The 14,289-nt window shown below is 42.2% G+C and overlaps 1 protein-coding gene across 4 annotated transcripts in view; it reads right to left on the reverse strand.

Annotated features, from left to right (window-relative positions):
• Window positions 1-69: 69 nt before the first annotated feature.
• Window positions 70-14,289, reverse strand: part of LOC102571438 (suppressor of tumorigenicity 14 protein homolog) — a 31,734-nt gene continuing 17,514 nt past the window's right edge. For 2 of the 4 annotated variants that reach the window (XM_019476024.2, XM_059720525.1), the window contains 4 exons: window positions 10,297-10,480; window positions 6,677-6,948; window positions 5,004-5,140; window positions 70-1,540 (listed from right to left, as the gene is read on the reverse strand). In XM_019476024.2, coding sequence (XP_019331569.2) covers window positions 1,382-1,540; window positions 5,004-5,140; window positions 6,677-6,948; window positions 10,297-10,480 — 752 coding nt within the window. In that variant the 3' untranslated portion in view covers window positions 70-1,381. Of the gene's footprint in view, window positions 1,541-5,003; window positions 5,141-6,676; window positions 6,949-10,296; window positions 10,481-14,289 lie in introns of those variants that run through there. The other 2 variants (XM_059720526.1, XM_059720527.1) reach the window with 2 other exon arrangements.

Genomic DNA, 14,289 nt, shown 5'->3' on the forward strand with positions numbered 1-14,289 from the left:
CCTGGACAAGCTGCCCATGGCTCCCGCCCCACCCCAGCAGTGCCTGCTCCTGCCCCAGCCCAGCCCAGCCCCATTTCCTCCCTCACTGTGGGGGGCCACAATCTGCCCCCTCCATGCCCCTTTCCTTCTCCATACCTCCCCCCCACCATATATTTACCAGCTGGATACTGCTCCCCAAGCTGCTGGGCTGCATATCAATTATCAGATCAGCATTGGCCAATATGGCTGATTAATATAATTGGCCATCAGCATCGGCCAAAACAATCTTTACCTCTGCACCCCTAAAAATACTATTCCCTTGAAACCTCCCTTCCCCTCTCGTGATTTGTGGTCCCCCTGGGTAGATATTCAGGCTTCTCCCTCTCACCTGCTTCTGTAGACATGCATGTATCAGCGAAGTCAAAAACTCTATGTAAAGCTGTGACAAAGTAACTCCACATTTGGGGAAAGGGAAGCAACATCCTGGGAAGATGAAAGCATGGGGAAGCTGCCCAGTAACTGGCTGTAACTGCTGAATGCTGTAACCAGGAAAAGATAAGAGCTCAGAAACCTACCGGTTTCTCTTGTATTTAGTAAATGAGTGGACTGAAGAAAAAGAATTCTAGGAAGAGGGCTTGAAGACCAGCGAACTTCTAGAGACTCAAATGTGAAATGCTGTTTTACTTGCATCACTTCTGACTGATTAAGCCACTGAACACGGGGCATTTGTCATCTGACCATTTCTTGAGCAACCCTAGCAACATACCCCTTTCATTTTAGCCATGTTACTGGGTCCTGTAGCATCTGAAATGTGAGCTGATAGCACTTGAAGAATTTGTTACTTCACAGCTTTGAACTGATGACAATTATATCCTAAAAACAACTACAGATCCTGATGAACCTCTAGCCTTCTGGAGGATCAACTATTCATCTGAAAGCTTGGATTCTTATTTAAACATATTACAGTCTTTCTGGTGTGGACTATCATGAGGTTAACCTCCTGACTTCAAACCACATCACCCTGACTTGACTTCTGTATATTCAGACATGACAAGTGGACAATGAAGCTTGCCTGGAAGCATTAACAAGAGAAAGGCAAGACCATAGCTACGCACATGGTCTGGGTACGTGTTCCTTATGCATTTGCCTCGGAGGCAAAAGAAACACTTTGAATATCAATTACGATTTTGTTGAATCTTAGCTCAAGGTTGTAAGCTGCTCTCACTTTTGTCAAACCTGTTGCTTGTTTCTCACGAGGAGGAAAACAAAAGATGAATCCATGAGAAAATAATGACACACACACAAAATACCATGAACTGTAATTGCCATGAAGATGTGCTTCACAAACTGCATTTCTAGGAATTTCAGCAAACAGGATGGTTTGTGCTGCCTGCCAAGTGCATCACTTTGTATACAGACGAATCCAGTCATAAAGAGCTGTCACTTTGGTGTATACACCAGGACGATTACGCCGAGCACATCCTTCACCCCAGCTCACAATTCCAGCAAGGTACCACCTATTTTCCTTTCCTATGCAGGCCAATGGACCTCCAGAATCACCCTAAAGAGAAGGATACAGTCCAGCCATTAGAACATACACAGAACACTATAATCAATGTCAGGATATATCTGGATACTTACATTTTTACATAATTTCTCCCCCAACTTCTAATCATTATTTCCTATTATTAGACAATGTCTATATGTCAGAGTAATTTTATTTAACATTTTCTCAACCAGTAAGACTCCAGCATGCAAATTAGCACTACAATGGTAAGAAAAAGGACAAAGGATATAAGGAAAGTGAGACTCACTAAACTCTCATGTCAAAATCATCATTCAACAAATAACTGATCATAAAGCAGAACAGAGGGGAAAAAAGACATGAAAAAGGGGAACTGCCATCTGTGCTAACCAATAAATTATTAACTGGTATCAGGAAGAACATGGTGACAAAGTCAAGCAATGAGTCATAAACCTAAAAGTATGCATACAATTACACCCAGATGATACAAGGAGATATCACTAATACTTTCTTAGGCAAGACTGTGGCAAACTTTGTAGTCATACTGAATTATAAACACAATGCAGCATATTCTTATTCGTTCTACAAATTTACCGCTCTAGCTTAGAGATGTCTTTCTGGAAAGGAATAGAAGTGTTCTGAGAAGTTACACAAGAATCACAAGTGTAAGATTACTTTCTTTTGAAATACAAGTCAGCCACCTATGTTTAAATACCCCAAGATCACAAATGATTTGGTGTTTTTAATTATTTTAAGCTTATTAGAGCAATTTCAGAACCATTAGCAGTTATATCTCTTAGCGCTCTTGAAGAATCAGAGAGGTTTCAGATTTGGGAAAGATAAACTTTCCCCCTTAAATGGGGGCAAAGGAAAGTGAAGGCAATTTTACATCAGTAAACCTAACTTCAGTCACCAAAAATAAATTCCTTTAGACCACTAAAGGAAACTACTATAAAATGGGTATGCAACTGGCTGGGGAAAAAAAACCAAACATTTTTCAAGAAGTGGTTATCAAGGGCTTGCTCTCAAAATGGAAACATTTATCAGAGGGCAGGAGGTAGGGGTGTTCTTCTGATGCTTATCTTGAATCAAGTATTCAATGGTTGCATCTACATGTGCCAATTTAAGGCAATTTAGCCCAATTTAAGGCACATTAAGGGTGCATATTTACACGTGTGAGCCCTTAATGCACCTTAAAAATGGCAATTTTAGGCTATTTGTGTGTGACTAGCTGAAGTGCACTAACACACATGTAGACACGTTATGGTGCATTAATGCTGTGTATGATGAATCCTGTGTAAGATGCTCTGTATAACATGCACATGGCATTAATGCACTTTAATGCATGCACACATAGATGCAAGCCTAAATTGCCTTAATGTGCATTAAGCTAATGCGCATTAAATTTAGGCATGCCTAAATGCATGTGTAGACACACCCAATGTTTTAATCAATTACTTGGATGACAGAGAATACACTTACTAAATTAGCAGGTACAAGGCTGGAAGGGATGGAACATATTTTTGAGGAGAGGTTTTAAAAATCAAAATGACAATTTGAAGAAAAAACCTGAAAATAATAGCTTGAATTCTATAAGAATGAATGCAAAGTATGACACTTGAGAAGGAATTGTCAGCTACATAAATACAACATGGGGGATAACTAGGTAGGCAGCAGTTTTGTAGAAAGTGAAGATGATTAACTAAATAGGAGTTACCAATGTCCTATTGTTGCAAAAACAGCCACCACACAGGGATATGTAAGCAGGAATATTGAATTGTATTCAGCAGTGAGAGGGCCTGAGCTGGATTTCAGTGTCCAGTTTAGGGTATTCACATGCAAAAAAGTTTGCCCAGTGCAGAAAGTTGATGGAAAGCAAGAAAAATTTTCATAAGATTTAGAAATTATGATCTCTGAGGAAAGATTGAAAGAATTAGGGTTGATTAGTAAAAGGCTGACAGAAGACAAAGTTAGAACGTTCAAGTATAAAAAAAATTACAAACTGTTTGCCACATTCACTGGACTTAGAAGAAGTAATGAGCTTAGGTTGCAACAAGGGAGATTTAGGTCAGATGAAAGGAAAACTAGTTGTAAAGATAGTTAAACACAGGACTGGGTTATCTAGGAAGGCTGTGGACCCTTCATCATGTGGCATTTATAAAAGCAGGTTAGATGAATATCTAGGAACAGTTTAGGTATAGCTGATATGACCTTGGAGGAAGAAGATAAATCACATGTTCTCCCAAGGTTCCCTTCCATCCCTATCTTTTTTATTCCATGGGGGGGGGGTTGTTTGTTTGTTTGTTTGTGTGGTTGGTTGGTTTTTTTGTTTTTTGTTTTAAATACACTGCGACTACTTTGGTGAATCCATCTAGGTGCAGTTTAGGGATCCAGTTTGTTATTTGGAATGTGGTTCTGACAGCGAATTCTAGTCTAGGACACTAGGTTTTTTTGCTCTCTTTTGCTTCTGTTTTAAGCCCAAACTGAATGGAAGCAACAAGAGAAATTTTTGCTTTTGGCACAGGACTAAACGTGGAGAATCATTAAACCTTCGTTATATATATCAATTTAATACAGCTAGAGCAAGAACCGCCCCCCTACCCAAGTAGGCTAGTATCTAAGCAAAGAATAGGCTTTGATCTCTTGACAAGGCTAACCACACAGGGCACTTGGCAAGGAGGACTGGAGATTATTAAGGGAAGGGTTTCTCACTAGTCTTTTGAGAGAAAAATAACAACAGACTTACTGTTCCAGAGGAAGAAAGCCATGTGCAGGCGGGATCGGAAAGGACTTTTTGATCTTTAAAAGTTTGACTTAAAACCATGAAACACTCAAGAACAATAAAGAAACCAAGGGAGAAAAATGCAGACAGATGTACCATTGTTTCATGAAAATCTATACAGAAGTGCAAGGTGTAGATTCAACCCCCCTCCAGCTGAGTGGGGTCTAGAACCCAGGCCTCCCACTTGATGGCTGAAAAGTACCATAAACATTAGGTTAATGGGCCAAATGAGGGCAGCGCCATTTCCTGCCACTGGGCCTTGGTTTACACTCAAGTCAATGCTCTTCTAAGATGTACTGGTTGAGGTAGACCTCTGAACAACCTAGAATCTAGGTCCTAGATTTGGCAGATATCTCCCCTCTGAGGTGGATAGATCCTGACAAAACAGACAAAAAAAAACTGCCCAGCATGAGAAGGGGAGAGCTATATGCCTCCAACATGTTGCAATAGGACTGGCCTCCAGAGGGGAGTATTTTTTGGGCAAGCAGCTGCAAAGTTTTTTAGATGTCCAGTAGGCAGATTAGATTTGAGCCATCAATCTTGCACATTCTTTTAAAATTAACATTTTTTTAAATTCTGTCACTGCTTCTGACACTAGGTTGCCGTGTTAAGAGTCATATTCACAAGCCATGTTCTCCACCACATATGAATAATCAAATATTTCTGATAAACCAAAAGAAATCCTTCTTCAAGTTTCCCTACAGCTTTCTGCTTTACCTGGCATGCATCAATGCCACCATTGAGGTTTCCTGCACACAGCATCCGAGAAGTAATGAGATCATCATAAAGCTTGCTGCAGACACTTCGATTAATTATTTTTACTCTAGCTTCTTGCAATGTTTTGGCAAGTTGACCTAGGAAAATAAGTATATAATTTGTAATGTTTCCAAAGACATTAACAAGTTAAGCAATGAGAGATCTGAACATACACTTCACCAGTTTTAAAAGAGAATTGCTATGTAATTCTGGCTCTCTCAGACTGTTTCTGCCCACAGCTTTTGCATGTCCATTTGTAATACCATTTATGTATGATCCTTCAAGAGAATAGAAAGTTGCAAACTTTTTACTGTTGATTTCTTGTATTTCCTTAATGCAGTCCTTGATCTTTTTAGACTCAAGGCACCCTTCCAGAATTTTTTTTGAATTAGTGGCATATTTCAAAAACTAAAAAAAAATTAAAAATGTAAAGACAACAGAACAGTTTTTCTATTGCAAAAAAACTCAAAACGACCACAACAGGACAGAATGGTTTTGACATCAATTTATTTATTTGAAATCTCTGGGTTTAATCTTGTGAATCATGTGCAGGTGTTTGCACACCAAACAGGATAATATTGTATGGCACCTTTAGAAGGATCTTAAGGCACCCTGGCTGAACATCATTGCCTTAGTCTTTCCTTTGATTAGCCAGTGCTACTAACAAAGGGTGAGAACTATTCGCAGAAATAGGCTAATAAAAATAAGATCATTTGTATAAGTTTATCTCATGACAGTTCTACCATTTTCCCTCCCAATATTTCACTCAGAGAGGGGTGAAGAGGATAAAAATAATGCCAGCTAGTCATATAGAAGGTTCAACTTTGCTGATATCAACTGTTTGCTATGCTATAGAAAGAGCCAGATTTGGTGCCATTAAATGTTTACCATTCATGTCACATACTGTCACCTTTAAACTTGGTCTTTACACATTTTTCTAGAATTTTTTTGTAGAATTATGGGAGAGCATGTGACCTATTTAATTCTACTTAGAGACATTTTAATTTAATCAGTTCATTGTTTTAATTGACAATTTAGGAAATTACATTTTTAAATATCTATTTGCAGTTTATTATCAAGTATCTAAGATCGAGAAGTTTGGGGTTAACTGCTAGATAAAGCTTATCTCAAGAAAGCCAAAATGAGTACAGTAACAACAAAGGATCAAATGCGAGACGTGCGGCCATAATACATTTCAAATTACTATTTAAGAGACTGGGACCCACAAGCTCTTGAACTCTGATTCAGATACATACTACTTCTTAGTCTGAGCTAAATCAAAACTTCACAAATAAAGCAAAGTATTCTGGAAGGGAAATGAACAAAGTACAATTTACTGCTAATCCAGGACAATTCCCCTTAGAAACTGAAAACTCATAGGTTATTCAAACAGTTATAGAAATTAAGAATCCTAACATTACTACATATAAGCATTCAGAATCTCTGCAGAACACCTTTTGTGGTTTGGTGCAGGCATTATTTAAAGTTGTCTTGGCTAAAAAGAAATATGTTAGATTTTAACAGATCTGTTAGGTAAGCCATAATTATTTTTCTTAGGCCCATGAACATGCAACTCCTTTACAGCCAAAATTTCAGTTAAACTTGCAAGAAACATATCCAGGAAATGAACATACTATTTTCTTTTATGGCTCCCCAGCCAGTTACATAGCAGACAGTTCCATAAAAAAATATTCTAGGGCTGCTGGGTAAACAAATGGGCTGTACCAGCTCACTGAAGAATACTGGCGTTTCCATTTCCAACAGGGCAACATCATAGTCTGAGATATACTGGTCATACCGTGGATGGACAACAATCCTTTTGATTGATCTCATAGCTACATGATTGCTGTTTTTGCTCATGATCCTTATGCCCATATATGCTTTCCAGCCAGAAGGCACAGAGTATCTGCAAGGTCAATAAGACAACCGTGAGGTAAGTAATACAGGACTAGTTTGTTTGGGTAAGAGTTAAGTGGGCTTCAGTTTTCATTGGTCATTCTCAAAAATGAGCAAGCAAGAGAGCAAACAAACATCTTACAAAGCATTTCTAGTAAGATAACTGTTTCGTGTTTTATTTTCATGGGAGGGTTAGGTTTTGTTTTTGCACACTGTTTACATAATCATGCATTCTGGGAAAGCATTTTTTTGCACTGAGAGATTTCCATCCCAAATTCCACAAAGTCTTCATCTAGGCGTTGTCTAGACAAGTTACATGAGCCAATTAACCCTTGGGTGGATGCAGCTGTAAAATACTCTGCACCTCTCTTATCCTTAAAATGCAACATTGTGCTTTCACCAGCATAGTGTAACTGCACCTTATCATGGCTTCTACTGGCTTACTTGTTCAGGGATTACTTACACCTCTGACCAACAGATCTTCCACTATAAATCTAATCTGTAGACATAGCCCTAAAGGAGGAAATTGGCCCCAATATCTGGAAAAAAAACTAGGGAGCAGGTAGGTTAAGGTTTTTTCCCTGACACCACACAGAGCTAAACTGGGAAGGCAAGGTCAGACAGTGTCAGCAGTGACTGCTACACATCAAACCACAGAGTGCTCATATGCCTCAGTTTTGTTTGTGGAAATTACTATTTCCTCTATATAAGCAGTAGCATGCCCATTCTCATTTCTGAGACAACAGGCAAACCTACAGGAAAAAAGACTTCTCTAGCGCCCAGCAATGGCTGCCCCACCTGCCCCAGCTCCCAGCACTTGTTAAAAAAAAAACCCTGTCTCAGAGAGTGCTGCTGGGCAGGGGGTGATCCCCGCTGCCCCAACTGCCCTACACTGCAAGGGGGGCTGTGCGTGAGCCCTGTAAGCCCTCCTTCACTCCCCCAGCCCCCCCATGGGTGCCCTGCCCAGGCCAGCTCTGGCCCTTTAAGAAAAAAAACCAAACAAACCAGAAAACCCCCAGACTCACCACTCCTGGCAGCGGAGGCGATCCCCACTGCCTCCCACTGCCCCGTACCACATGAGGGGCTCTGCATGAGCCCCCAAAGCCCCAAGGCCACTCCAGGAGCAGAGAGACCTGGGACTTTCCTCAGGTTTTATTTTTTCTTAAAGGGCCAGAGCACGCATGAGGCGCACTGGGGGAGTGGGGCAGAGGTTTAGGGGGTCATGCAGAGCCCCCCATGCAGCATGGGGCAGTGAGGACCATCCCCCCCCACACACACACATATATACACATCCAGCAGCACCTAGTGAACCGAGGCTTTTTTTTTTTTTTTTAAGTACTGGGAGCTCAGATAGCCATGAGGGGGCTGGGCAGCGGTTAGTGGGGGCTGGCAGGGGTCCCCCCATAGTCCCCTCCTCCCTCCCCCAGCCTCCACCTCCCCTTCCCTACTACTTACCAGATCAGAGTGGCTGCAGCTCCCTGCTGCAGCCACCAGGGACTGTCCGAATCAAAGCTCTCCAAATCTTTTCCAAAGATTCAGAGAGCTTTGAATCAATTTGGACATTTAAATTGGTCCCTTGATTCAGATTTGGAGATTTGGCCAACAAATCAAGCTAAATCTCCTCCAAATTGAAATCACTACCCAAAGGGTTGCACAATCCTACCAACTATTTCATTACAAAATGTTTTGTGAGCCACGCTCTTCATTAGACTCATATTTATTGAAGGAACCAAAACTTCCAATTCCCTGTCTTTGGGAATATCACCTATCCTGCCTATTTAAATCACAAGGCAACAACCCTTCTATCACCCTTCTATCAACTTTTCAGTCAGTGTACGCACTACCGTGCTTGTAAGTAAGTAGAGTGAGAGCATAATGGAGAATAAGTGGGTGGTGTGGTGTGGTTCATTAAGTCCTTAAGCAAGTCAGAACATCTATGGTGTTATCAAAGTTGCATCTGAATGTATTAACATGTTCATCTCCATCAATTACTCAGGATGGTTGGCAGGATAAGAATCACGGCAGCCATCTTACAGCATTTCCATCCTTCCCCTCCATTCCAGCAGAGAAAAATCAGCTTCCCTATTTAAGACATGCACTCCAACTCTGATTTTGAGGGGAAAGGTACATGTGATATTTGAGTAAATATGTCCAGCTCTCCCACTGTGAGTGATATTCAAATCTCCTGGCAATTTATTTGTATATAGTTATATTAAAAAGTTGCATTCGTAACCAGAGTCACATGGTTCAAACACAGGATTTACTGGTCACAATGGTGAAAGAATTAGTCTGAGCACTTCATATAGTATTCAAAAGTCGGAAGTATCTAAAATCTATTCAACATACCAATTACAGTCAGCACAGTGCATTAAAAGACTGCATCACTATTGGCATTGCATTTACTATAGATAACTGATGCCTAGAAAATGGTGTTTAGAGGTTTATTTTTGGGAATTAATTTTGTAGGTAAATATATATGTATTAGAATAATGGCCCAGGGTGGCAGCAAATGTTAACTGATTTCTAAAGCCTTGGTGTCACAGTCCTCACAGCCTTTAAGGCAGACTGGATGTCTAACACAACAAAACTAACATATATACACATAGCCTGGGAAATTGTGGGCATATACCATGCTGTTCCATAACCTGAGATAAGGTGGCATCAGGTCACAAGGCCCAAGAGTTGGGGGCCTGAGAATTCCAGTTTGTGGGGAGCAGACCAAATTAGGAAAAGACCTAGAAAGCCCAAATCAGGATGTGTGCACGTGATGGGCTTGTGAAACAAAGGAATATGCCGATAGGACAGAAAGCTGACAATATGACAACCACAGAAAGACCAATCAGTGATAACCATGGATTAAGGGTCATCAGGAGGTAAAATGTATACAAAAGGAGAGCAGAGACTTTAGTAACAAAGGGTCCCTGTCCCAAAGAGGGGAACACAAGGCACCATAGACTAAGGGCATACAACCAGCCTGTATCATTCACCCCACTGGATTGGGGGGCGGGGAAGGGGAAGGTGTGATGAGCCTCAGCCTCCAACCTCCAGGCTGCTGACATCTGACATTCAGGAGAGAACCTCAGACTTAATCTCACATCCTGGCCAGATATATCTTGACTCTGATGACAACTCTAGGATTGGTACCTATAGAATTGCTTGTATTATTCCTTTCTCTTATCACTGTACATCAATAAATTTGCCTATTATTGAATGAAAAGGTCGTGGTCAGTCTGAGGGTTTTGGGTCCCCACAGAACAAGGCATCTGGGTCCTAAATCCAGTGCCAACAATAACTTTTCTACTTTTTCTAACATATAAGTATAGTTCACAACCCTGAATTAAAAGTGGTTTCTACTGACCTTATGGAATCAGAATCCAAGAAACAGTGAGCAGCAGATATCAGCCATCTATTTGAAATAACAGATGCACCACAAATATGGCCATAAGTTCCCATCTGTAAGCTTGCTTGCCATGGCCACTTTCCAGACCTTGCATCCTCACCTCCCACAATTCTGTTTTTTTTAAATTGACTCTTTCCGCAGGCTAATAAAAAAAAAAAAGATGGATTAAGAAATGCTCAACACATTGGGCTCTTTTACATTGTTATTGTGTTTGTTTTTCTTATTTAGCTCTTACACTTATAATTTTTCATATGAAATACAATAGTACTTCCAAAAAGTAATCAGGAATACAGGTTGTAGCCATGTTGGTCTATAGGCAAAAACAATCAGAACTCATGGTAGAGGTGATATCTCTTATTAGACTAACTAGATAGTTGCAAAAAAATAAAGAAATTTAAAAAAAAGAAAGAAAATGTTTTGCAACTATCTAGTTGGTCTAATAAAACCAAAGTTCCTTAGGCTTTACTCAACCAAAGTGATGATACTTACTCCCATTTTTCTATAGAGATTACTGAGGAAGTGACTGACACAAGGTCATACTATAAGCAGAGCTGAAAACAGAACCATAATCTTTGGATCTTAAGTCCAGTGTTCTAGCCACTGGATCAACTATTAAAGAAGCTAAGAATTAAAGGGACACATACAAGTATAGGGCACCTATACATGAGCAGTGAAGCTATTCTGTCTCACTGTAATTACAGAACATTGGAGCAGGCTTGATTAATCAAGTCTGCTGGAGCATGGTAATTACTGCATGCGACAGGGGGAAAGTCACAAGGCTGCCCACAACGATGGCATGCCCCGTCTCACCTGTCATAACTTGATGTATAAAAGAAAGATGTAATAATGCAGGAGGTTGTCCATTTTATGCCCTAATACCTAGGACATTATACACAGCTCTGACCTTCCCTATATCATGTCCCATACCTTGCAGATGGCATCCAAAATCATCCAACTTCTCCCAGCTACTTTGCTGAGCTGTACCACTTGCCCTCGGGCCCAAATTCAGCCTCAGGGATCTGTAGACTTACCTAGGCCATTACACCCCCTCCCTGGGACCTCCACTCATGCCCCTTCACTGGGACCTAAACCCACACTCCCTCACTGAGTCTCACTCATCAAACTACTGAGGCCATCCTATGCACAGGGCCTGAAGGACTGGGGTCATTCCTCTGCCCCCTCACTGGGGCCTCAGGGCCTACGCCCCTCATGTCCCAGGCCTGATGATAATGCCTGGACCCATGCCTGTCCACACTCTAGGGTTACCCACCAGTTTGTGGGGGCTGTGACTATAAGGTGCCTCATACTTGCCTTTCACTATGGAGGCAACTAGTGTGGCATTTCCTGAGGACCACCTTGCCACAGGCACCCCACCATACCATCCTACCCTAACAGGGTAATTTTAGGTCATGCCCCAGGACCAGGAGTCTCCACCATACCCATAGCTCTTGTTCTGTACCTCCAAGATGTTATGTGAGCACCAGCTGCACTCAGGCAATGTTCCCCTTCCAGCTGCTTGCAGCAAACTGCTGGCCCTAATGCTCAAAGCCTGCTCTTATATCTAGCAGCTGGTCCCACTTCCCAATCAGCCAGCCCTCTGCTGGCCATATGACTCCTGACTGGGAGTGCAACCACCTGCAGGCTGCTTTGTTGTTTATTATAGCTCTTAAAGTGTCAGGCACCAAAGGTATCCTGCCACACTGCACTCCAGCAGATTCCAGTGTCTCATGTATCAGCATCCCCATGCTTAAAAATGGTGGCAGGGCTGCTTTAACTAAAGCTCATCAAATGAGATTTAGTTAAATCACCCTCGTCATCATTTGTAAGCATGGGGACACTGATGCACGAAATGCTCCAGGCACTTTAATTAGAGCAGTTCTCAGAGCCACTCTAGTTAACATCCCCCCACACTCACACTCCTGGAGCACGTGTATAAATTCCAATAGTAATTACAGCTGGGTGGACCCTCAGGAGGTTTTCTAGACCAACTCATTGATCATTACTGTCTAAACCATCCTTGAGAACAATGGGCACAAATTGATGGAGAGCATATTTAGGTTGGACATTAGAATTACCTTCTTCACAGTAAGGGTTGCCAGAATCTGGAATGGGCTTCCAAGGGAAGTGGTGCTCTCCCCTATGTTGGGGGTCTTCAAGAGGAGACTGGACAAGCACCTAGGTAGGGTCATTTGACCCCAAAGTTCTTTCCTGCCCAGGGCAGGGAGTCGAACTCAATGATCTACTGAGGTCCCTTCTGACCCTAACATCTTATGAATGTATGAGAAGTGTTTGCCTGACCTTCTCTTAAAAACTTCAAAGAATGGATATTCTACAACCTCTCTAGGTAGTCTTCTTCAATCCTTAACCACCCTCATAGTAAGAAAGTTCTTCCTAAGATTCTGTCCCTGCAGCCACAAACAATCAATTGCTGATTGTAGAGTATTTGAAAACTGTTATCAGAGCCTCAGTCTTTTCTTCTTTAAACTAAATAATCTCAGTTCTTCCAATTTTTCTTTAGACATCAGGGTGGGTAATTATTTAGGCCAGAGGGCCATTTAGGGAGTTTTGGTGAGCTGTCTCAGGCTGGGCCAGCACTCCCTTTCCCCACCCCCCACATACTACCTTGCCAGGTCAGCACTCCCTTCCTACCCACTCCACTACAGCTTGCCAAATCTCCCTAAATAGCTCTGCTACATGCTCAACCAAGAAGATGGGATGGGACTGTAGGCAGGTGGGGAATAGAATGGCAGGGCAGTGACAGTGCAGGCATGGCACATGGCTAGATGGATGGGATGGGGCCACAGGTAGGCTGGAAGCAGGATGGGCACAGATGGGGCTGGGAGGGTAGTAAAACATTGGAACAGGTTACCCAGAAAGGTGGTAGAAGCTCCATCCTTGGAGCTTTTTCCAAGACCTGGCTAGACAAATTTCTGGCTGGGATGATCTAGTTGGGGATGGTCCTGCTTTGAGCAGGGGGTTGGGCTAGATGACCTCCTGAGGTCCCTTCCAACCCTAAATTTCTATGATTCTATAATAGGGATCAGGATCTTGGGGCCATGACAGCATGGGACTTGGGCTCTGGGCAGAGCCATGATCTGCTCCCTGCACTCCCCTGCCCATAGCAGAAGGTGCAGGGCAGACAGGCCACGGTACATGGGCAGCAGCAATCATGGAGACCGCCAGCGGGGAGTAGTGGCAGGTCCAGTGGCAATGGCAGAGACTGGCAGTGGTGGCAGGAAGGAGATGCCACTACCAGGGCTGCCAAGAAGTGAGTACAACTGCTGCACCGCTTCAGCCCCACTGCACACCCAGGGGTAGTGGGACTGGCCACACACACCACAGCCCAGGCTGCCCTCCACACCTGGGATGGGCATTGCTAAGGGACCTGCTGAGGGCTGGATAAAAACCCTTGATGGGCTGGATCCAGCCCCTGGGCCATATTTTGCCCACCCCTGTTATATGTCATGGTTCCTCAATCTCAAATCAGTTTGGCTGCTCTCTGATGAATTCTTTCCAATTTATTCACCTATTTCTTGAAGTGCAGTTCCCAAAACTAGAGCAAAAGAGCTGAATAGAGCAAAAGAATGACTTCCCTTAATTTGCAAGTGACATTCCTATAAATACAGCTCTGTATGCTACTGGCTTTTTTATTCTTTTTTTGAAACAGGAACACACACATTGTCTCATAATAAGCTTGTGATCTACTCTAAACCCTAGGTCCTTTACGCAGTACTGCTGCCTAGCTGGTCATTTGCCTAGGCTGTATTTGGACTGGAACAAAAGCATGCATTGATTTCAAACAAAACCTTGCAGCTCTACACCTACTAAAGCTTTGATGACAAGTTTTAGTATCAAACTTCCATGTTTCTATTTACATATACATCCTTTACTTTTTAATTGTGGTCTGTACAATGAACCTAGACTGGCTAGTTTAGCTTATTCCCAATAATT

Source organism: Alligator mississippiensis, chromosome 1, assembly GCF_030867095.1.
Source record: "Alligator mississippiensis isolate rAllMis1 chromosome 1, rAllMis1, whole genome shotgun sequence".
Classification (NCBI taxonomy): Eukaryota; Metazoa; Chordata; order Crocodylia; family Alligatoridae; genus Alligator; species Alligator mississippiensis.